Source organism: Myotis yumanensis, unplaced genomic scaffold (genome assembly GCF_028538775.1).
Source record: "Myotis yumanensis isolate MYYU_CA2020_CCGP unplaced genomic scaffold, mMyoYum1.0.hap1 SCAF_10, whole genome shotgun sequence".
NCBI classification, from domain to species: domain Eukaryota; kingdom Metazoa; phylum Chordata; class Mammalia; order Chiroptera; family Vespertilionidae; genus Myotis; species Myotis yumanensis.
Window position 1 is genome coordinate 30,188,898 of NW_027223761.1, and position 23,672 is coordinate 30,212,569.

Below are 23,672 nucleotides of genomic sequence, written 5' to 3' on the forward strand. Positions count from 1 at the left end.
TTAATTTCTTTTTTTCTCATCTAATCTATTTAAATGTCTAATATAACTATGTAAACTCTCTAGCTATCCTCTCTGTTTAATCTCAAACTAACCTTTCAAATTCATTTACCTCCCTGTTTGTTCTTTCTATATTTATCTATTTTATTTAACTATATATCTCTATTTTTATTGATATTTTATCTTTGTATCTGTCTAATCTATGTATCCATATATCTAAATCTAGTTATGTATGCTTTTCTATTCTACTTTGTATTTTTATTTATTTCTTGATTCCATATCTTTGACCTATTCCTTTATCTAACCTTTTTTCTCTCTCACACTATATCTGTCTAGCTATACATCCATCCATACATTTGACACACCCAGTCAATACAGTATTTTCTGGAAAGTGAAGGTTGTCTTTTTCAAAGCCCAGATTCCTCTGCCCCCTGCTGGTAGACTGGAGACTATAGCTTTGAGAAATTTATTTTGGTTAAGACCTCACACAGAGTTAAATGCGTTACATTTTTAAGCAAAGGGAAACGACTTTCATGCATAGTGTTTTATGTGGAAGTTAAGGTATGTACGTAGTATATGTAAATTAATTCATATTAATTTCTTCAACATCAGATTTGCAATGCAGCCCCACTGAGAAGCTGTTATTGTTTCTAAAGTACAGACATAATTGTAAGAGCTTAAATACTTTACAAACTCTGAACTACATATAGTTTGTTACATAATGAATTTAAAACAGCCAAGAAAAGAAATACCTACTTTTAGCCTATGTTTCATATTAGCTAGATCTATACATATATGTTGAAAGAGTTGAGTTGAAATGAATGCCACTTATAAAGGAAGGACTGGAGGCCCCATGGCAGGAAGTGACTAGTTCATGTCCCACAGTCAATGAGGTTGGGGAAGGCATTCTTTTCTGAGATAAGAGTAGGCTAAGAGATGTTTCTGCTCTGTTCTAATTAATTTGAAATCTAGAGATTCTCTAATTGCTTATAATATCAATTTCTTAAAAAATCATGTAATTTGTAAAGTTACTTATTCCATATATGGAGCACTTTTATTTTGGTGTTTTTAAAACAAATGTTAAATTTTTATTTTATTGAGATGTAATGCATGTGTAAAATTTCCCTCTAAGTTGTACAATCTAGTGATTTTAGTATATTCACAAAGTGAATTGTTTTTGGATATTTTAAAAAAAGATTTTTAAATTGATTTTTAGAGATAGAGGAAGGAAGAGAATAGAAAGAAACAAAGATGTGAGAGAGAAACATCGATCAGCTGCCTCCTGTACCCCCTACTAGGGATTGAGCCCAGCAACCTGTGATTGTGCCCTGACCGGAAATTGAACCGGTACCCTTTTGGTGCATGGGAAGATGGCCAACCAACCGGCAAAATCAGCCAGGGCTGTTTTTGGATATTTTTAATGTTAGTTAAAAATTGTCAAGATTAATATCCCTCTTTCCTCGTCTAGTTCAAGCTTTTAACACCTTGGGTCTTGTTCAGTGCTCTGGAAACCTTTTTTTGGAGCTGTAGGTTATGTAACTATTTGACATTGCAGCAGACTTTAATTTTGCAACAGTGTAATGATCCGCATGTGGAAGGCCCTCTGTGTTTGCAAAAAGATGGTTTAGACTTACTAAGGTAAATAGAAGCTTATTACAGACACAGGCTCATGGCCAATGGCATCTTGGTAGCTAACCAGGCCATTTAATGACTTGAGACTTATCTGAAGGTCTCTTCTGCCTTCTTGAAAAGGATCATATTTTGCAAACCCTGGTGAAGCCCAGAGAGGCTGCATGAAATATACCATAGAAGTGCAGAATGTCAGTGCTGCAAGGTCACCTGGGTGATAAAGAAGCTCCACGTATTTACACTCCCTCATTTTAGACTTGATGAAATAGAGGCTCAGGATGTGAAGCGATGTGCCCAATGTCAGAGTGACAGAGCAGCAGATCTGGGCCTTGAACCCTGAATCTAATGCCCTTTATACTGATACTGTTTGGCTTTTGATCAGTTTTTGAGACTATACCAGAGTACCCTAGGGCAAGCAGTACTGTAGCGCTTTATTGGAAGGTCACAGAATACAGTGGAAGCAGAAGACCTGGCTTCTTTATTCTGCTGACTCCTCATTATCCATATGATCTTGGAAGTCGTTTAACATCTTGGAGCCTTGGTTAATTTATCTTGTAGAAGAGTGCTGTCTAGTAGAAATACAATGTGAACCACCTTTTGAAAAGTAAAAAAGAAACAGGTGAAATAATTTTAGTTAATACATTGTACTTAACCCCGCATATCCAAAATATTATTTCAATGTGTAATCAATATGGAAGTTATTAATGAGCTATGCTTTATTTATTCATTTATTTATTATAGTAAGTCTTTGCAATCCATTGCGCTTTTTTGTCTTACAACACATTTCAGTTTGGATTAGCCACATTTCAAGTGCTCAGTAGCCTCGTGTGAGGAACCTTATAGAACCTTAGAACATTAGGGTTGGAAAAGCCCTTAGAGATCACCAAAGGAGTCACAAATTGTAGATTCATGGTCTAATTATAGCCTATGGCCCCATTTTGTTTGGCTTCCAGTTAAGTCCTCCCCCCCCCCCCCCCACTTTTTAAAAAAACTTTATTGTTGAGAGTATTACAGATGTCCCCCTCTTGTCTCCCTCCATTGCCCTCCTCCACCCAGATCCCGCCCTGCCCCAGGCCTTCACCACCCTATTGTCTGTGTCCATGGGTAATGCCTATCTATAATAATAAAAGCGTAATATGTTAATTAGACTGGACGTCCTTCTGGACGAAGCTGGGGCTGTCAGGGAAGCCCGGGTCCCAGGTACCTGCCAGCGGCCAGAGAGAAGACCGGGTCCGGGTGCCAGAGGGAAGCTGGTGCTGGCAGCCAGGGGAAGGAAGGCCTACTCTTGCACGGATTTTGTGTATCGGGCCTCTAGTATGCATATAAGTTCATTGGTGAATCTCAGAAATTTTTTTGAACCTGAATGCCTTTTAGACAGGCATGTGCCCTCTGGTTTGCCACAATTGCCCGCCAGTCTCTCTTGTTACTGGTGTCATCAATCATATTGTTTGTCCTTGTAGACTAACCTCCAGTGTTCAGCTGGTGAAACTAAGGCTTAGGGAGGAAGTGATTGTCCAAGGTCAATAGCTAGTTAGCAGATCCGAGAATAGAAGCCACTTGACTCTGAATGTGCTCTTTCTCTATTAAATCACAAAGTCAGTTACATTCCTGCTTATATCACAGGATTATTGTGATGTTCAAGTGAGCTGAAGTGCCACACAGACGTGATGTGGTAGCATTATATAGTGTCTGCTAGACAGGGCATATTGTGAAATTTTAGGTTTAAAAAGTTTAAGCTTAAAAAGTAAACAAGTCAGACAAAGACAAATACTACATGATTTCACTTATATGTGGAATCTGAAAAACAAAATCAGCAAAACAGAAACAGACTCATAGATACAGAGAACAAACTGATGGTTGCCAGATGGGAGGGGGGTTGGAGGCTGGATAAAAAAGATGAAGGGATTAAGAAGCACAAATTGGTAGTTATGAAAACAGTCACTGGGATGTAAAGTATAGCATTGTAGTAACTATGTATGGTGCCAGATGGGTACTAGACTTATCGGGGGGATCACTTAGTAAGTTACATAAATGTCTAACCACTAAGCGGTACTCCTGGAACTAATTAATCATTGAGGGTCAACTGTAATTGGAAAAAAATTTAAAACAAAACAAAAGTTTAAGCTTAAATAATATTTTTAACGTGTTACTTCAAAAAGTTAATATATTTTTTCTAACAAAAGGTAATGTAAGCATATATTTTATTTATTTATTATTACTTTAATATGTTTTTATTGATTGTTTTGAGAGAGAGGAAGGGAGAGGTATACAAAGATAGAAGCATCAATGGGAGAGAAGCATCATTGCTTGGCTGCCTCCTGCATACCCCCCAAGCCTACAACCCAGGCATGTGCCCTGACTGGGATTTGAACCTGGGTTGATGCTGAATTGCTGAGCCACACTGGCCGGGCTGCAAGCATGTATTTTAAAAGCTATAGAATATAGAGAAATAACCTTTCACATGGTAGATGTTGAATAAATATTTGTTGAATGAATTAATGGAAAAATAAGCTCACACATTCCCATTCCATTATATAGTGTCTGCTAGACAGGGCATATTGTGAAATTTTAGGTTTAAAAAGTTTAAGCTTAAAAAGTAAACAAGTCAGACAAAGACAAATACTACATGATTTCACTTATATGTGGAATCTGAAAGCTCAAACTACTGTGAGTATTTGGCTTTGTTTCCTATTTAGAGAATTAAATCCTATATTATGCTGTATATGAAATTTTTATCTTGCTTTGCTCTACTCAACATTGTAGCATAAAAACAATACAACTTCTTTGAACCACTTTTTTTTTCAGTCTTGTTTTCTTTTCCATCATTTTGGGCTAATGTTCCTTCACCTCTTTTGTTCCTTTTCTGCTTGTTTAAGATTCAGGAGACCTGTATGTTTGGGGAAGCAACAAGCACGGGCAGCTGGCTTCCCAGGCTGCTTTCCTTCCTGTGCCTCAGAAAATAGAAGCACATTGTTTTCAGAATGAAAAGGTCACTGCTGTGTGGAGTGGGTGGACACACCTGGTTGCTCAGACAGGTAAGAGAGCAGCGGAGAATTTGTGGTCAGTAAGAGTAGCTGTGCTGGACAGCTGTCTAAACAGCTATAAATGTTCAGGATTAAGTATGTTGGTTTTTACTGATGAAAAGCTTTTAGGAACGGGGAGGGGAGATACCAAGAATTTGGTTCTGCAGTCAGCCAGGTATGTGACTTTTCCTCCCTGGATCACAGGTTTGCACCCCAAAAAGCAAGGCTGCATTAGGTTATTACCTTCTCTGGCCCCAAGAGTGTATGAAGTTTTGAGAAGGAACCCATTGCAGCAAGCATCACCCAGAAATTTTTCCAGGCTGTTGTGGTGTCTGCCTTGTCATAGCTAAAGAGATGACTCTCTGCCGTTGTTTGTATGGAAAATACAAAAATGAATAAATAGTGATACAAGAATAAACTCTGTGTTTCGCACAGACTTACCACTGTAAACCTACTTTTGCCAACCACTGTTACTTCATGATTGAAGCAGGAGAATTATTTTGAGTCCTAGCTGGCACGGTATTTTGATTTAAAATTTTATTAACGCTAATAAACTATGTACATTGATTCAGACATCTCATATACTCCCTCACATGTTATCTTCTCATGTCATGCCACCCAGCTTTTGACATTAAAAATTTTTTTTTAAATATATTTTTATTGATTTTAGAGAGGAAGGGAGAAGGAGAGATAGAAACATCAATGATGAGAGAGAATCATTGATTGGCTGCCTCCTGCACCCTCCCCCGCTGTGGGGATGGAGCCTGCAACCCAGGCATGTGCCCTGATCGGAAATCCAATGGTGACCTCCTGGTTCATAGGTAGATGTCGAATCATTGAGTCACACTGGCTGGGCCAGCTTTTGGCATTTTTATCTTTTCTTTGAGTCTTCATTTTTTTCTCATCCTTCCCTTAGGGCGGTTCTCCTTTTCTGGTCTTCATATTTCTGATTTTGTTCTTGAGGTGTTTGCCCCCCCCCCCCCCCCCCCCCCCCGCCCCGCCGTGGCTTTTCCTCTTTCCTGCCTTCCTAGAGCTCCTGCAGGTGGGTAACTTGTAATTCTTAAGGTCCATTATTGTGTCAGGGCCTCTGAACTTCAGGGGTTCTCAGGAGTCCCTTGGCCTGCTCTTCGCCTGCTTATGAGCTACTTGACTCTCTAGACTCCCAAATATCTGGTGACTGTTATTCCAGTACTTCCTGGCTTTTATAGGTTTTCCGGTCAGCTTCGGTTATCCTTGGGATGTCACACATACCACACATTGGAACACACAGACATAGACTTAGGAGTATTCATAGATGTGATGCTTTTAATTGGTCTTTAAAAAAAATGACAATCACTGTGGAACAGAGGCCTATATGACCGAGGTGTATAATTAACTTTCCATGTAATAAACTTCAGAGGACGCTCTAAGGAAAGCGTGTTATTTATTTTGGGGAAAAAATCTTGATTCTCTTTAAAAAGGTTCAGACTACTTAAAAATTGGCAACATCTACATTTTTCTTAAAAAGACTCACTGAGCATAATAGCTGCTGCTTTGTATAATTGTTAATATCTGTCTTTTCCTGCAGATAGTGAACTCTGTGAGGGAAAGCACCCTATTGGTCCTGCTCATGTCTGTATCTCTACTGCCTAGTAAAGAATATATTCGATTCCTGCATCTAATTGTGTCTCATTAAAAGAGGCAAAACACATTTGAATACGTATGCAGCAGGGTAGATGGACAGTTAGGATTTCTGACCTCTTTCCTTGGACTCACTGGTTCATGAACAGAAGGCCTCAGTTTGTCTCTTTGGATTCAAGAGGCCAAGCAAGTCAGTCATTGTTTCATTGGAACCTATTGAGCAATGTTCTTTATAAACCTTAGAGAAACAGGAGAGAAGACATGGGTCATGCCCTCCCACAAATGTGTAGACAGGCTTAAGTCTAAGAATATAGAGATGGAAGATTTTACCATCCATGCATCCATGAACCCATCATACAAATGGTGAGGGTCTGTTTACATACCATGCCTTGTACTAGATATGAACCCTGCCCTCAAGGAGCCCACTGCCCACTGGGGGAGACAGACCTGTTGTGAAATGTTAGTGTATTGCAGTATGAGACGTGCAACAGTGGAGCCAAGTAAAGCGTGCAGAAGCAGCATAGAAACTAGCAGTCCTATGAGTAATAGGTGGGTGTTCTGTGGTTAGTCAGTCTGCAAAGAATTGCAGTGTAGTGAAATACTCTTACTACCAAATGGTAGTGAGTTTGGTTGAGTCTGTCAGTAAACCCTTGAACTAGTTAGGTAGCTAACTAATGAAAGACATAAAGATGCCACTTCTTTGATTCCAGCGGTGGCACATTGTAGCTGATGCTGGTTTCCACCTCTGGGCCAACAGCCCGACCCTCAGGGTGAGAGGTTGGAACCCACGCTGTGACACTGTTGAGTCACACAGCTTCAGGTCCCCACCTCCACTTGAGAGTGTGATTTTTTGTTCGTTTCAGCTGTTTAATTAACTTGTTAACTCAGATCGCTTGTTTATGTACTTTGTCACTTTCCCCTTTCTCCTAAGTCCAGAATGGCTAGGAGCTGGGATGTGTGCATGTTCTGGCGGTTGTGCTGAGTTTTGGGTAAATGAGAGTCTGCTGCTGTCTGATTTGCCAGTGCTGTGCTCCATCTGGCAGCAGTGGAAGCTTTGCCCGGGCCCAGTGTCATTGAGAAGAAACACCCAGGGCTTCCAGTTTTGTCAGACTCGGCCGTTCATGTTAACGGGAACAAGATTGGCTCACTTGGTCAGAAGCAGCTCATTGGTGGAACAAGGAGTTATTTGACGGTAGTTGTTTCCACACGCTCCAGTGGCGAATTGTTCCCAGGACCCACCTGCAGGCCACATTAGCTCCCAGTCTCCTTTGGGAAGGCACTGATTGTGTGATGTTGATTAAAGAAGAGTTTGCGCTCTCTCTGTCCAGTAAGATGGGATGGGTTAGGATGAGAAGAAGGGAATGGACCCTGCTTTTCCCCTTCTCCATAGGCCCTAGACCAGTGATTCTTAACCACGGGTGATTTTGTTCCCCAGGGGACATTTACCATGTCTGAAGACATATTTGGTTGTCACAAATAGATGTGCCACTTGCATCCAGTGGGTGGAGGTCAGGGATGCTGCTAAACATTCTACGATGCAAGGGCAGCCCCCCTCAACAAAGCAATATTCAGCCCCAAATGTTGGTTGTGCCAAGATCAAGAAACACTGCCCAAGACTGGCATCCCCAGGGGTAGGTGCTTAGCGAGGCGGCTCACATGGTATCAGGATGACTACAGTTTGTCTCTACAGGAATCGGGATGCAGTCTCTGCCCTCCCCCCTCAGGAGTCTGGTGCCTGCCTGCAGTGTTTGCGATGGAAAAATACTTTTCTCTGTTAGTCAGAGGCACTTGGAAAGAGTCCCAGCGAACCTGTTCTAATCTGGGAAAGTTGGCTAGGGTACCTGTGTCTCAGGCTGGCGGAGCTGCATTCTAGAAACCTTTTCCAGGCTGCGTGACATCCCTGATCATTGTTCTCAGGAACTTCATGGGACCCCTGGGGGATTTTACCCAGGTTCAGAGACCTGCAGCCATCTTATCCAGATTCATGATTTCCTGGCCTGAGGTGCTGCTAGTGAGAGCTGGATGGCAGATCTGGGTGCCTTCCTAGTTTGGTGACTTTGGTTAAATCACTTCACCTTTCTAGGCTTCAGTTTCCTCATCTCGCAAGCAGGATATGCAAACCTGCCTGCATCCTACAAGTGGGCTGCCATGAGGGTCAAATGAACAAATCTGTGTGAAAGATCACTAATTGTAAAATACTGTGTGTGCACGTAAGTGAGAGGTTGGGATATGTGAGTGTATTGAGGAGGTAGCAGTTAGACCTCTGTTTCAACAAGGTCTCTGCAGAACTAGAGATACCAGCTTCTGAGGACTCCTGAGCTGGCCAGGGCTGCCGATGCTCCATCCCAGCTCTGACAGGCAGTTTCCCAAAGCCTTTCGTTACATGCAGCCGGCAAGTGGCCCTTTTATATTGTCAAGTTTGGAAGAGCTTTGTGGCCTTATAGGTAATTTTCTGTGTTAAAATCTCTGATCACACTATTGTTCCTTCCGCATCCCAGTTTGTAATGGTTTACATTTATTTGTATTCTTACTTGTTTAATAATGTCGTGACTGTAAATTCCAGGAGAGCAGTGTCTGTTTTATTCATGGCTGTGTCCTCAGCACCTGGCAGAGGCCTGGCACTTAGTAGATGCTTAGTAACTAATTGCTGAATGAGTGAATAAATGGCAAGGTGGAGAGAAACACAGACTTTGTAGTCAGGCCTGGGTGTGATCTCAGCTCTGAGTGGCTGTGGGCAGTGCCACCGCTTGCATCTCTGTTGCCACCATAGCGCCTCTGTCACCCCTGGCCTGGATCTGCAGAGGCCTCTGACTGGTGTCCTCATCTTCCCACACCCACTTCCTCTCCCCTCCAGTCTGTTCTCTGTACCTCAGTTGGAAGATCCTTTCAAACCGATTGTGTCACATTCCAATGGCTTCCCATTGCTCTTATGATAAAAACGGAGTCCGTAGTTGCCCTACAAGGCTTCTGTATTCTGCCCTCTGCTTCCCTTTCCAGCTCCATTTCTTACCGTGCCAGCTCTTGATCTCTGGCTGATCTCCACTCTGGCCTTCCCTTCGTATCTTGAGTGCATCATGCATGTCTCACTGTCGTGCCTTTGTACCTGGTGTTCCCTCTCTTTGGCACACTTATCCCCATACCCCTCCATGTTGACATGTTGACTTAGTTATGTCCTTTTTTCCCCCCCAGACTTCAGCTTAGTCATCACCTCCTCAGGGGGACTTTCCTTGACATCTCTGACTAATCACTTTACCCTTTTCTCTGTTCTCAGAGCACTACAACCTCTCCTTTGTGCTGTGTTTTGTAGCATTCTATGACTAATTCCTCCTCCCACTAGACTGTTAGCTCCATGAGGGCAGGGGCCATGTCTGTTTTGCCCGGCATTGTATTCTCAGTGCGTAGGAAAATATTTGGCACATACGAGGTAGGTACGCAGTAAATGTCAGACAGATGAATAAACCTAACTTCTCTGAGCTCATTTATATTTTTTCATTGGGAAAATGGAGAGGTATTGCTGACCTCGTCTGAGCACTAACTGAGATGCGTCCAGCATCCAGCTCAGGACTGGGCTCCTGTGCCAGTTCAGTACAAATGCCCTTCCTCTGTCCTTTGAAACTCTGGAGCCCTCTGGGGGTCAGATGCTCATATCTTCTCTCTCCGGCAGAGGGCTCTGAGGATATGAGTGTCTCTGGATAGGTAGCAGGTTGATTCAGAACTCTCCTGGAGGGTGCAGGAAGATGAGCGCTTAAAACTGCTAAGTGCTGGTTGCTGGTGATTAATTAGAATTTTGAGAGCAATGACTTACACGAGTTCGGAACCTTAATGCAGTGCTGGTGGGCATGTCTGGAATCCCTTGGCTTTTGGGATGCTGAAGCTTTCCCTGAGCCACGCAGAATCCCAAGGTAGTCTTGTGGTCTCACAAAGGCTGTGGATTGAAAGAGTGCAAACACAGAGTACTTGACATTCTGCGGTTTCTTCAGTGTCACCTAAAAAAGTCCTAGAACCTTAGACATTTTAGAGAATCAGATGGAAGAAGAAACTTTCTCACTTTGCAAATGAAATGACTGAAACCAAGAGGAGAGAAAATGACTTTATGGCAGCATTTAAGCTAGAATCCCATTCTGCTTTTCAGTAAAACTTTTCCTTCCCATCACTGTCCTCCTGGTTCTTGGTTATATTTTTTAGTTGAGATGTTTTTTATACTTTTCTCTAACATGGGGAATTGCATGACATATGTGGAAGGGACCAGTCTCCTTTCTTCAGGTGTCATAGACCGAGAAATATTTTATTGCATTTGATGTCTAAGCACTAGTGAAATTCAAGTTTAGCCATTGATTCACACTAATCCAAGTTTATAAATATACATCTAATGCTGATTTTTCTTTTTCTTTTTTTTCCCCACCTAGATCCCTTCTAGAATGGGGTGACAGTGGATATCACTCCATCTTCTTTGGGGCCATATGTCATGAAACCTCAGCCGAGCTCAGGGAGATTCTGACCTCATGGTCTCTATTTAAAGCAGGTGGTTTGGAATTCATGATGTTTGTGCGTTAGAACTTTGAAAATCCAAAGGTTGAAAGTCAAACCAAGCCCAAAGGACTATTTTGAAATGGATAATTTTTACTTATTATTGAAGTCATTTGTTTTTATTCTAGAATCCCTAGAATGTCAGGAATGGATGGGAACTTAGAGCTCAGCTGGCCTGACCGCTCAGTTTAGAGGTGGGGAAACTGAGGACTGAAGAGGGGGAAGCACAGGGAGTGAGGGAAGGGGCCAGGACAGAACACAGGTCTTGTGGCTCTCAGTCCAGTGCCCTGTCCACCTTGTCACCTTCTCTCTAGAGATGATGAGGAAGTGAGGGTGACTTAATCAGTCACACCCACGGGCCTGAACAGGAATAATAGTTCCTTCTGTACATGAAGTTCTGATTCAAGAAAACACTGAATCTTACCTGAAATGCATAGCCATAGATTCCCTTAATGGATTTGTGCGTGGAATAGAAACCAGGAGATAGTGCCCCAGGAGTGAGGGTCAGGAGGCAATCCAGGATTCACAGCAGCAGCTGCATTTCCATTTATAATACACTAGAGGCCCGTTACATGACATTCATGCACTGGGGGGAGTCCCTCAGCCTGGCCTGTGCCCTCTTGCAGCCCGGGACCCCTCGGGGGATGTCCACCTGCTGGCTTAGGCCCACTCCCCACATGGATGTAAGCTGGCAGGCAGACATCCCCCGAGGGGTCCTTAGTGCTGCTGCAGAGGCGGGAGAGACTCCTGCCACCGCCACTGTGCTTGCCAGCCGTGAGCCCGGCTTCTGGCTGAGCAGCGCTCCTCCGTGGGAGTGCACTGACCACCAGGGGCAGCTCCTGCGTTGAGCATCTGCCCCCTGGTGGTCAGTGCAGGTCATAGAGACTGGTCATTCTACTGTTTGGTCGATTTGCATATTAGCCTTTTATTATATAGGATAGCAAGTCATAGCTCTCATGGACCACTTTTATCACCATCAAATGCTTTCACATCCATTTTCTCATGTGAAGTTGGCAAGATGGGTGTTTATTATCCTTGCTGCACAGACAAGGCCCTGATTGGTTAGCTAAAATTTGAACCTGGTCTTTTGTCCCCAAGGATGCTGCTCTGATTTCAAGTTGTGTGTGTCTCAGCATATTTTAACTCATTAACGGAACATCCTTTACTCTTCCAAGAAGCCTCTTTCTCCAGCTTTTGCTAGTGACTTTCCCAAGCAAGGAAGGTGATTCTTAGTTACCCTTGATTCTTCAGCTGGTGTTTGTGGAATGCTCACTTACATGTCTATAGCACTATGCTACAGAATATAAGCGAATACACAATCCAGAACTACCTTCAGGAAGCTTATAGTTGGTTGAACAAATTAAATATTTAGTGGAAGAATAAAAAAAAAATACGACAAAGAGTGAGAGGAGTGGCCCCAACACTAAAAGGACTAGGGTTTCAGAGGAAGGAGAGGTCAGTGGGTGAGGGTGTTCAGGAAGGGTGTGAAATCCTTCTGGAAGGTCACATTTGAAGGGGTGGACAGTTTGGGACTTGGTTCTGTTGCTGTCTTTTTGTCCTCTGGCAAGACATAAAAATCTCCAGTCTCCTTTTCCCCATTTGGGCAATAGGAGGTGTAGACATAATAATTTCTAAGGGCCACTCCAGCTCTGAAATTTTGTCATTCATATATAAGCATACATAAAACTGGCTAAGGAAATAATTATGGATGTTAAAATATTAAGAATATTGCCATCTTTTTTTCTCCCTTGCCCTCTCTCCCTTCTTCTTTCCCCCTCTTCCCTGCTCCCCCTCTCCCTCTTCCTCTCTCCCTCCCTAAAAAAAAAAAAAAAAAAAAAAAAGAATATTGCCATCCATTGTAACCTAATTTATAATGACAAAAACAAATGCATGGAAACAAATGAGACTGTAGGGGGATTAGTTAAGTAAACCTGTGGTACAACCACATGTTGGAACATATAGCTATTAACTAGAATGTTTTAGAGTGGCAGTCAGTGACAGAAATATGCTCATGCTATAGTAAGTGAAAAGAGTACATTATAATAACTTACCACACCATAACTTCCATTTTTCAAAAGAGGATGTTTGCATAGAAAAGACTAGAAAAAATATGCCAGAATATTATCTCTGATTGGTAGGATTATGAATGGATTTTCTTTTCTTTTATATTTTCTATGCAGACCATATAATTTTCAGTTTGATTATATCCCCCATAAATGTTAAAGTTAATGAATAAAATTGCCCCTCAGTACACGGATGGCCTCTTTGCCACCCATTCCTGTGTCTGAGTCCTTGACGGGTCACTTCCACTGGCCTCAGTTGGGAGGTTGCATGGAAAAGAGGCAAGAGACTGTGGAAGGAGGCAGGGAAGCGGGCATCTATTTTTGGCCCAGTTCTGAGTCAGCTTTGTGACCTCAGTCAAGTCCCTTCTAAATGTCCCTGCGCCTTGGTTTCCTCGTCTGAAGAGAGGAGATAGAGGTCACAAAAGGTCCTTTGGGCTCCAAGATATACTTGCTTATAAAGATGGAGAATTTCTCCACTGGTGTGGAACCTGCTCAGAGGCCTCATTGGTTCCTGGGGCCTGGTGTCCTTGCTTTCTCTCCTGCTCCTTTGTACCAGGGCAAGCCGATTTCTGTTCAGAGTTCAGGGTGGGATTAAATAGAGTTTAGTGGTAGGGCTCAGAGCTGTGAGAGTGTAGTGACAGCATTTAACCACTAGAGGGAAGTATTGTTTGATTACATTCTCCTTTCTCATATCTGCCCTGCAGGTGAAGATGAAGAGTAGCCTTGATTGGCCTTGATTTGGTTTCAAATTCTAGAATTTTAGAATTAAAAGGACGTTTAAGATGATCCAGTAGAGCCCAGTTATGCTGCATATGTGAGATAATAGAGGCCAGAAAAGGCAAGTGACCTACAGTATGTTTTTTTCAGGATCTGCACTATGGGATTCAGGAGAAGGCTGCAGGCAGAGCCAAGAGTGTGGTCAGTTGAGTCCACAAAGGGTGGACAGTTCCCATGATTGCATAAGAATCTAAGGGATCTGCCTGTGTAGACCTTTACTGAGCTCCTCTGGCCAGGTGCTGAGAGGCCTGAAGGTGGAGAAGACAAGCTATAAAGCTCTATCCTGAGGAGTTCATGTGCCACCCCAGTGTGTCTTTCTTGTCCTCTGGGGAGCTGTTTAGCCTAGGATTCAGGCTGCGGTGGTGGCTTGGAGGCTGGCTTATGGAAGACCTGCAGGTGTCCTTGTGATCGAGGCTCTCCAAGGTTAGGAGATAACCTGGGCACTGCCAGTTTGCTATTTCCGGTGAATTTCTGCAAGCATTGCTCACATGTTGACATACTCTTTCTTACCACTTCTTGAGGTTTGCAAGGGATCCTGATAGTTTGTTTCCCACCTTTCAAAGGCTTTGTTTCCTTGACTGTGGACTGACTTAATTTTGGTTTCCAGGGTGCCCACCAGCCCTACGCATTGTGGTAAAGTGGAATTGTGAGCTGGTCTGGGAGCCAGGCAGCTGTGTGACCTTGGGCAGGTCACTTCCTCCCTTTGAGTAGGGAGGTCAGACTCTCAGCTGCAGTGTGTCATCTCTCCTAGAGAGATAAAGTTCTGGTGTTATTTTTGGTTTTTGAGTTTGGCAGTGAATACCAATTGATCTGCGGTTTGGAGAAGTGCAGTGTGTCAAGCTGAAGCAGGAGCAGGATTCACTCTTAGAAATAGTTGCATTTGAATAAGGGGGCTTGTCAGGGGCCTGTTAAAGCCAAGTGCAGTTGACCCTGGAGGGCCACCAGATGGCAGCAGTAGGCAGGCAGAAAGCCTTGGGGGTGAGGGGGGATTGGGTCAGTTTCCAGAGTCAGAATTAGCAAGGTCAGAGCGGCAAGGACCCCAGAGGTCACCCAGGCCCTTTTCTCCTTTTATGGGTGGGAGAACTCAGGCCCAGGGAGGGAAGGGGGCTACCTAAGGTCTCACCATAAGGTAATAATACCCAGTTATCTCCTTGCTTGTGACCAGAACTGCCATTGGTTTGGCCTCTAGCTGGCTGCCCTATGAGTGAGTCAGGAGACAAGGGCCTGGGCTCTGGGCCAGTGAGCCAGAAGTAAGAAGGGAAGGAGACAGGAGTTAACGCGCTGCCTTGATCCAGGTGTCTCGAGTGTCTGGTTCTAACGATGTCCACCTCCCACCTGCAGTGAGGGCAGTGTCCATTGCCTTTTCTGCTCTCCTCCTGTCTGCCCTTTTCTCATCTAGGCTAAGGCCCTCCCATCAGGCTGTGCTGTGCCGGAACCGTTGCCAAGGGTCATGTCACAGCTTTTACACCCAACAGATGGGCAGGCCCAGGGCCTTGTCAGAGGCACGCTGCAATAAGACACGAGTTAGCACAATTTGTTGAACGACTTTTTAAAAAAAATATCCAAGAGGGTCAGAGGAGGGCAGGGAACCAGACTTTGCCAAGAACTTGCCATGGACTAGGTGCTCTGCCAGGTGCTGCCAATTACATACTCCTCAACCCTGCAAGGTCAGGTTTATGTCTGAGAAGAGGCCTTTCCTCTGGTGGTCCCCTCTGCCCAAGTGCTCATCTCTGATCCCCACCAGCTATTGCCACACCCCCATGGCTTTCTGCCCAAATGTCACCCTATTGCAGATAGCCACCACCAGTCTGTCCCAGCCACAGTCTACTCCCACCTGCTTTATTTTTCATGAGATCAGTTCTCACTGCCTGAAACCACAGTGCCATTCTTGTTTACTTACTTGTCACTCTGTCCTCACCAAACGCGAGCCCCTCGGGATTAGGAACTTGGTCTGTTGTATTTATCCCTGGCCCTCCACTGGCCCAGAGGAGAGGCTCAATGGGGGCTAGTTCCATGGGATGGCTTTAACTTTTCATGTGGAAGCTGTGCATTTTCAGTGACTGTGCTTAGGAGACCCAGGTGCAGCCCTGCCCTCTTCCCACCATCTCAGAGAAGCCCAGGCCGAGAGCCTCAGTTCACTGAGGCTGACAGCGGGCCCGGTGCCCCAGGGCTTGGGGCCAGCTTTGCCTCTGCCTGTCTGCAAGGCCTTGCCGTGGGTCCTCAGCCTCCCTATCTGTCCACAGTGGGTGGGGGCAGCAGGATGCTGTGAGCTCACCAGATTGTCTGGGAAGGGCTCGGAGGTCCCTGGCACCTCCATTCAAGGAGTCCTCTTCCTGTTTCCTGGCTGGGTTGATTTGTTCCAGGAACCCTCTGAAAGTGAGCTCTAAGTGACCAGCCTGTAATTTCGCCATCATTTTAGGTTCCCGACAGATGGCACTGTGCTTGCCCTTTCTTAGGGGACCTTGCCTGTCTCACGGGAACGCTCAATAATCAGAGTGCCAGCCAGTGCCGTAGAGTGCTCTCGGGTGTGTGCCAAGGTGAAAGTGGCCCATTTTGAGGAATCTTGGATCAGCTTTTTCTTAATATGAGAGCGACTTTTTACCTCAGAAGGAAGCCTGACGTGGCCAAAGTCGTCCTCAAGAGCCAGGTTCAGTTCTGATTTGGCTGCTTGTTGGCTGTGTGATCCTGGGCAAGTCATTTAGCCTCTCTGGGCCTGAATATCCTCATCTGTTGAATGAGAATCATAATCCTTAATTTGTCTGCCTCACAGGGATATGTTACGCCACTCACTCAGTCACACCTTCCTTCCTTCCTTCACCTTTTCTTTTAACAAACATTTATTGCATAGGCAGAGGTGAGGGGGGGACCTCCCAGGCAGAAGGAAATACTGAGGACAAAGTCATAGAAGTGGGAAGTACACCCTGGCACACTTTTTAAAAAATATATTTTTATTGATTTCAGAGAAGAAGGGAGAGAGAGATGGAAACAGCAGTGATGAGAGAGAATCATTGATCAGCTGCCCAATGCACGCCCCACACTGGGGATCGAGCCCACAACCCAGGAATCGAACTGTGACCTTTTGGTTCATAGTTCAATGCTCAACCACTGAGCCACGCCGAGCCGACCGGGCATCCCTGGTGCACTTTGCTCAACATGGGACCAGACAGAAGGAGAAGGGACTGGAAACATTCGAGTATCATAGGCACTCGTCCTCATTCAGGCTTTATTCTGTGAGCAATGGAAGGGGCAGTGAAGTTGAGGTGTGGGAGGGAGGGTGATACACAGGAGCAAGGGAGGAGAGGCTTTCCTGTTGAGGCCTCATGCTTGTTTTTTGCTTCATTTCTTATCTCTGGCTGATTTTGAGGTACTCTGGATTCTTGGGGGAGCCCTGTCCCCTATGAGCTGGGGTGATTATTAGAATCCATTTGATCACTAGGGACTGGAGTCATCTGACGCATTGGTCTGCCTCCTGGGAAGGTGCCTCGGGCCACAGGGAAGGGAGCCGCCATGTTCCTTTCAGCTTGAGTATTTCCTAGGAGCCTGAAGATGAGCCACTGTAGGGCTGCCCCCGCCCACCCTGAGGAGACGGAGGTGTTTGGGGAGGGTTCCTTGCATTTATCAAGGATGTGCTGTGTGCCAGGGCTTTAAAAAATCACCTGCTTCATCCTTATAGTTTGCCGAGGAAGGCTCACTCCCATGTCACATGCGAGGAGACTGAAGAGTGGTGAAGAGCCGTGGACCCACCTTATCCAGGTCTTAGCCGTACTTTGCCCAGTGGGAAATGGAGGCCAGCAGCGTCACCTTGTCAGCTTCGAGGGTGTTGTGAGGCTCCAGGAAGGTCCTGCTTAGGAAAGCACTCTGTAAACTGGAAGTTACCGGGTGCACAGGCCGGGGCTCACGAACAGCTCTGCTTCCCAGTGAAATCATTGGAGATTGCTTGGGCCTTTCCTGCCTGCGCTGACAGAGGTCTCAACCTTCGGTTTCTCCTCTGTTCACTTCCTCCAGCCAGCCCCAGCGTCCTTGGCTCAGTTCCCCACTTCTCCCTTTTAAGCCCACACATATGAAGGCACTGCTCTTTTTATTACAAAACTAATATCAGCATAAGCCTACTTTTTTGCCATTTTGGTGAAAAAAAAAATCCTAAGTCGTGGAATTATAATGCTGGGAAGGACCATTTCATCCTTATTTGAAATTTGAGAAAACAGAAGCTCGGGGAGATGGCCCCACAGCTAACGGATGCAGAGCCAGGATTAGGGCCCCATGGGTCCCTTTCCCTGTGCCCCTCCACTGCCCCACATGGCCCCTCCCAAGAGAGACTTCAAGGGCTTCATCTAGAGCAGCAGTTCTCAACCTGAGGGTCGAGACCCCTTTGGGGGTCGAATGACCTTTTCACAGGGGTCGCCTAGGACCATCGGAAAACACATATATAATTACATATTGTTTTTGTGATTAATCACTATGCTTTAATTATGTTCAATTTGTAACAATGAAAATACATCCTGCATATCAGATATTTACATTACGATTCATAACAGTAGCAAAATTACAGTTATGAAGTAGCAACGAAAATAATTTTATGGTTGGGGGTCACCATACCATGAGGAACTATATTAAAGGATCGCAACATTAGGAAGGTTGAGAACCACTGGTCTAGAGGAAGAATCCAGCTTAACAAATTTCATTACACCAGCCCCTTTATGTAACAGAGCTGTTTCCGGGTCCTGACAGATGGTCCATAGTAACAGTGCTCTGCTGATTTGGTTGGAGCTGATCCTATGAAATGAAAAATCCTGTGTAGCAGATGCCTTTTCCAGTCCTTGGCCTGGGAGGAAGTCAGCCTCTCCAAGGAAGGCTCTGTGGCTTTGGTCCTCACTGTGTCTGGTGTGACTCAAGGGGAAGGCCCTGAGAGGGAGTCTCAAACCATGTTAGGTTTATACAGGAGGTGGGTGCTGATAAAAGGGGCTTCTCCTGGGGCCTGCGGGGCAGATGGGAGCAGAGAGCCTAGTGGGAGGGAAATTAGCAGATGTGGAAGGAAACAGTCTGTCCCACCATGGATCTGGGCTGGCGGCCCTTCAAACCGCAAGGCCCCGTACCTTCAGATGAACAATTTGAATATAATGTCAGTGCTTGTCACACAGCCCACCAGCTTTGACAGTGGACTCTGATCCCAGGCGTCCCCCTTCCCTGATTGAAGTTACTGGGACTCCCGCCTCCGGATTATCTTTCTTTACCTGGTGGGTGCTTGGTCACTCTGGTTCTTCTTAGTGGTTCTGCTTGAAACAAGTGGCAAATCCCAAACCATTGACAGCGAAATGGACATCATCACTTCCATGGACTCTTCTAACCTTGTTCTGCTGCTCAGTTCTCTCCCTTGAAGTGTCCTGACGTTTGGGGGTGGGAAACAGCTCTCCTACTCAATGAGTGCAGCTCTGTTAGGTCTCCAATAGGTCTCTTATACCCACGTCTCAGGAGGACCCTGGGAGAGTTCCCGAGGGTGGGGCTAGAAGAAATTTGAGAGGCGCCATCCAAAGTCTTGTTCAGAAACGTCACTAGTTGACCCTGAACTGACATCCCAGGATAGGCTCCCTCCCCTCCTTGCTCCTGCCCTTGGGTGAATTATTGGCCCCAAAAGGTTGGGGCCAACCTTTGTCTCCCCAACTTGAAGTTCTTGACCTGGGCCTCCCATGCACCAAAACCCAGTTTCTCTTTGGAAGCTGAGGATGCAAAAAATATTTCTGGGGGCGGGGGGTGGGATCTCTTGGCTTGCTAATATAACAGCTTTGATATCTTGGTGGGCTTGGCAGGATGGCTGGCCCCAGTTTATGGTTTGTCTCTGGCCCTGCTGCTGCCTGGCCTCATGGTGGTCTGCAGGGGGCGCTGTGCTCCCACAGCCAAGTCCTGGGGTTTTACTGTAGGAACTCAAGCATTCCTCTACAGGCCCAGGCGTGCTTGTGAACTGCGGCTTTCCCTTGCTAAGTCTCATTCCCAGCTCCTGCCTCCAGCTCGGGCGCTGTGAGTCATCGTCATCAGTGGAAAACTCGGCCTCACCAACAGCTGGGTGCAGTGTTTGGCTTGTTTTGTAACTTCACAGAGATGGAAACTGCTGATGATCTTTTGCAATGGGCAGTAACTGAAGTCTGGGTCAGGGACGGCAGTTCTAGATAGGGAGAGGAGAACCCTGCGGAGTTGGGGGTATTTTTCTGAGAAGCTGTGGACAGGATGTACTAGAGGTCAGGGCGGCCTGGGATCTGGTCTTGCTTTCCCTCTCACTCACTAGTGACCTTGGATAAATCAGTCACTTTCCTCACTGGGCCTCACTTCTCCCTTCTGGAAGCAGATGGTTGGGTTAGGGTGCCATGGAGTCCCTTTTTCCTGTGATAGTTTGTGAATCTAAGTTGAACGTAAAGAACTTTGAACCCCGTTCCCATAATCCCCTTGAACATCTGCAACCTCTGGCTGTTTCTCCAGGTGAACAGTGCTCACTGCATAAGGAGAGTCACATAGGTAAGATTCCTACCCTCCAGGAACTTACAGTCTGTCTTCCTCCTGTCCTCTTCCCCGGCCTGAGGTCAGCGGACTGATGGGCTCTGTGCTGCGAATGCGCCCTGGTGAGCAGCGTTTCCTCCACGCCATGAGGCAGAAGTCAGAGTCTACTGGGAAGCAGGAAACTGGGATTCTGGTTCTGGCTTTGCCAAAATACATGTGTGTCCTTAGGCAAATCATTTCCCTCCTTCAGCCTCATTTTCATTTTCTCTAAAATTAAGGAATTAGCCTCACTTCTTAGCTTCAACTCTCCCCACTGCCTCCCCTCCTTGCGCCTCCTACTAGTTTTACTGCAGGGTGTGATTCTTCGCTGCAGAAACCCTGGGGTACAGTTTCCTTTCTTGCTGGGAGGGAGAGAAGCAAGATTATATATTTTTTAATTACGCAGCTAAGATTAGGCAGCAATCTGCATTTTAAAGTGTTATTAATAAGAGTTTAAAAGTATGCGAAGACGCTTTGGCGTTTGAATGTGAAATGACTTGGGAAACATCTGCAGAGGCACTGGCCTCAATCAGGAAGTTTTCTCTGGTGTCAAGTGGCTGCTGGGTGTGAGTGGCGGCTGATGTGCTGCTGGGCCCTTGGAGGCGCAGGAAGCCCTGCACTCAGCCAGGGTAGGCCCCTCAGGACCGGGAATCGTGTTCCAGCCTCACATGATGGCTCTTTGTAAACTGACTCTAGAGAAAGAGTGATAGTCATCATATGTTACCAGCACCTCCATTTAGAGTTTACGAAGTGCATGCATGTGTATTGTCTCCCTTTTCATCACAGCCCTGAGAGGTAGTTAGCATTGGCTGAGGTCTCTTACATTTAAGATTCTTCCTTTCAGAAAGATCTGATGCTATAGAGCAGTGGTTCTCAAACTTCCTAATGCTGCGACCCTTTAATACAGTTCCTCATGTTGTGGTGACCCCTAATTTCATTGTTACAAATTGAATATAATTAAAGCATAGTGATTAATCACAAAACCAATATGTAATTATATATGTGTTTTCCGATGGTCCTAGGCTACCCCTGTGAAAGGGTCGTTCGACCCCCAAAGGGGTCTCGACCCACAGGTTGAGAACCGCTGCTATAGAGGAAAAGCTGCAGACAGGGAGTGGGGAGCTGCATGCAGGTCCCGGGCTTCCGCCTCCCTCCCAGCTCTACCTGTCTCCTCTCCCTACTTTACATTCCTCTCTAACACCTAAGTCATATGCCAGGGGATGTGTTCTATGTGTGTTTTTTTGTTTTTGTTTTTTGTCCATTGTCTGTCTTCCCCGCACTAGAATGTAAGTTCTGTGAAGGAAGGGAGTTTTCTCTGTTTTGTTCAGTGCCGTGGCCTCTAGCACCTGGGACAGCACCTGGCAGTGAGGAAGTGCTCAGGAATGATTTGTTGCAAGTTGTGAATGCCTGGCTTTGCTTCTGAGTAGTCTGTGTGACTTGGAAAAGTTATTTATTGTTCTCGGTTTTATTTTCTCTTTGGGGAGTTGGATGGGATGGTGTCTGCTGTCCTTGGTGGCATGGTAAGAGCGATGCCCATAGCTCCTTTTCCTTTCAGCAAACACTGAGCACCTGCTCTGCGTCAGGCCCTGTACTAGGTGCTGTGAGGACACAGAGAGAAAGGCTCACTGTTCTTCACTCCTTAGTGGATGTGATGGTTGGTTTTATGTGTCAACTTGACTGGGCCACAGGGTGCCCAGATATTTGGTAAACATTATTCTGAGTATTTCTGTGAGGGTGTTTTTGGATGAGATTAACATTTACATGGTGGAGTGAGTAAAGCAGATTGCCCTCCCTAGTGTGGTGGGCCTGACCCAATCAACTGAAGGCCTGGATATGGCAGACTGCGGACCCTTCCCCGAGTAAGGGAGAATTCACTTGCTTTCCAAGTGGAACATCAGCTCTTCCTGATGGAGAGCCTTTGGCTGGGGACATCGGCTCTGCAGATTTTCAAATTGCCAGCCCCCATAATCACGTGAGTCAGTTCCTCATAAACCTCTCTCTCTCTCTTTCCCAAAGGTTCTTTTTCTCTGGAGAACCTTGATGAATACAGAAGGCAACATAAGACATGTCAAATAATCTTATATTTGGTGGCATAGAATAGTTGTTGGAACAGAGATGCAAGCACCATGCCAGTGGCTTCTACTGGCAGGGTTGGCTTATTCTGACAGAGGGATGATGGGATGCGTTAGGGAGGCAGTGGCATCTGAGTCAGGTGCTGTAGGTGGAACAAGCAAGCCTGCCAGCATTGCAGGCTGACCAACATCTCGAGCTGGGGCACAGCATGATCCTAAGGCCGGGAAGGAGGAAGTGCATGTGCCCATGACAAAGGGGGAGCCCCCCGGCATTGAAGAACATAGGTATTTGGAGGGAGGCACTGTGTGGAAGGCAAGGGAGTTGCTAAACACACTAGGACTGGGGCTTCCTGGTTTGAGAGCAGAAAGCATCCATTTTTTTTCTGGGAAGCCCCAACCCTGTGTGGTATAGATAGTCCTAGAGCCTCCTGGGAGCTCCTCAGGGTGCAGTCCTTCTTGACTTTTGTCACTGGTGCTCTGATTTGACAGCTACTGAAGTCATTGGTGAAAATGGAACAGTTGTATTAGTATTATCATTATTATTGCAGCCTTGCCACTTACTAGCTTTGTGATCTTGAGCAAGTCATTTGACTTCTGTGATCTGTTTCTTTTCCTGTTCACACCAATCATGAGGGTTGATTAAATTATACAACTTAATGGCAGTGCCAGAAGCAGAGTGTTAGAGTCAGTCAGCTCTCAATAAATCATTTCTCCCCTACCCCTTTTTGTTCACTCTCTCTTTGCAGGCTGCTGCCTCTTCTCCCCTTTTTAATTGGGCAGCCCATGATTGGAAATTTTAGTTTTTTAAAAAAATTCCAAACTTTTTATTATGTAATATTGTTCATGATATGACTTTGGGGACTAGGGAAATTTTACTAAAAAATAATAGGATACGTAGTCCAGTTCCAATTTTTCTTTAAATTGTGAACTGAGTGGTCTTTGATATTATAGTAGATGTTTTATTTTAGGACATGGGCAGACTAAAATTTCCAAAGGCGCCAATAACATTATGTTATACACTGCTCATTTTGACCCTGAAGAGTTTTAGACATCATTTATTCAAGTTTAGATCAGGAAGATGTCTCAGGGGTCTTCTGTTCCAGCCTTCTTATTTTACGGATGGGGCAGCCGAGGCCCCTGGCGGAGAAGGGACCTGTTCAAGGTCATGTAGCCTAGCAGAGAGGCCAGGATTAGGACCTAGGCCTGAGTCGTCGATGGACGCGTCCTCCCTTTCCCGGCTCACCTTGCTTCACCTCTCTTCTCCACTGCTCTCCTCTTTGCTTTTTTCCTAGCTGTAATTCATGTGTGTCATGCAGTACTTCAGAGGCCTCTGCTGTGCCAGAGACTGTGCTTGAATCTTAACAGAAACCCAGAATTTCATGGCAGAGCCTTCAGTGCTCCTTTGTTCTTCAGTTATCGGTAGAGACATTGAATTGACC

At 45.4% G+C, this 23,672-nt stretch overlaps 1 protein-coding gene across 1 annotated transcript in view; it reads left to right on the forward strand.

The window, feature by feature from the left end:
- Nucleotides 1-23,672, forward strand: part of SERGEF (secretion regulating guanine nucleotide exchange factor) — a 191,574-nt gene that overhangs the window by 17,699 nt on the left and 150,203 nt on the right. The window contains 1 exon segment of the mRNA XM_070428210.1: nt 4,503-4,661. Coding sequence (XP_070284311.1) covers nt 4,503-4,661 — 159 coding nt within the window.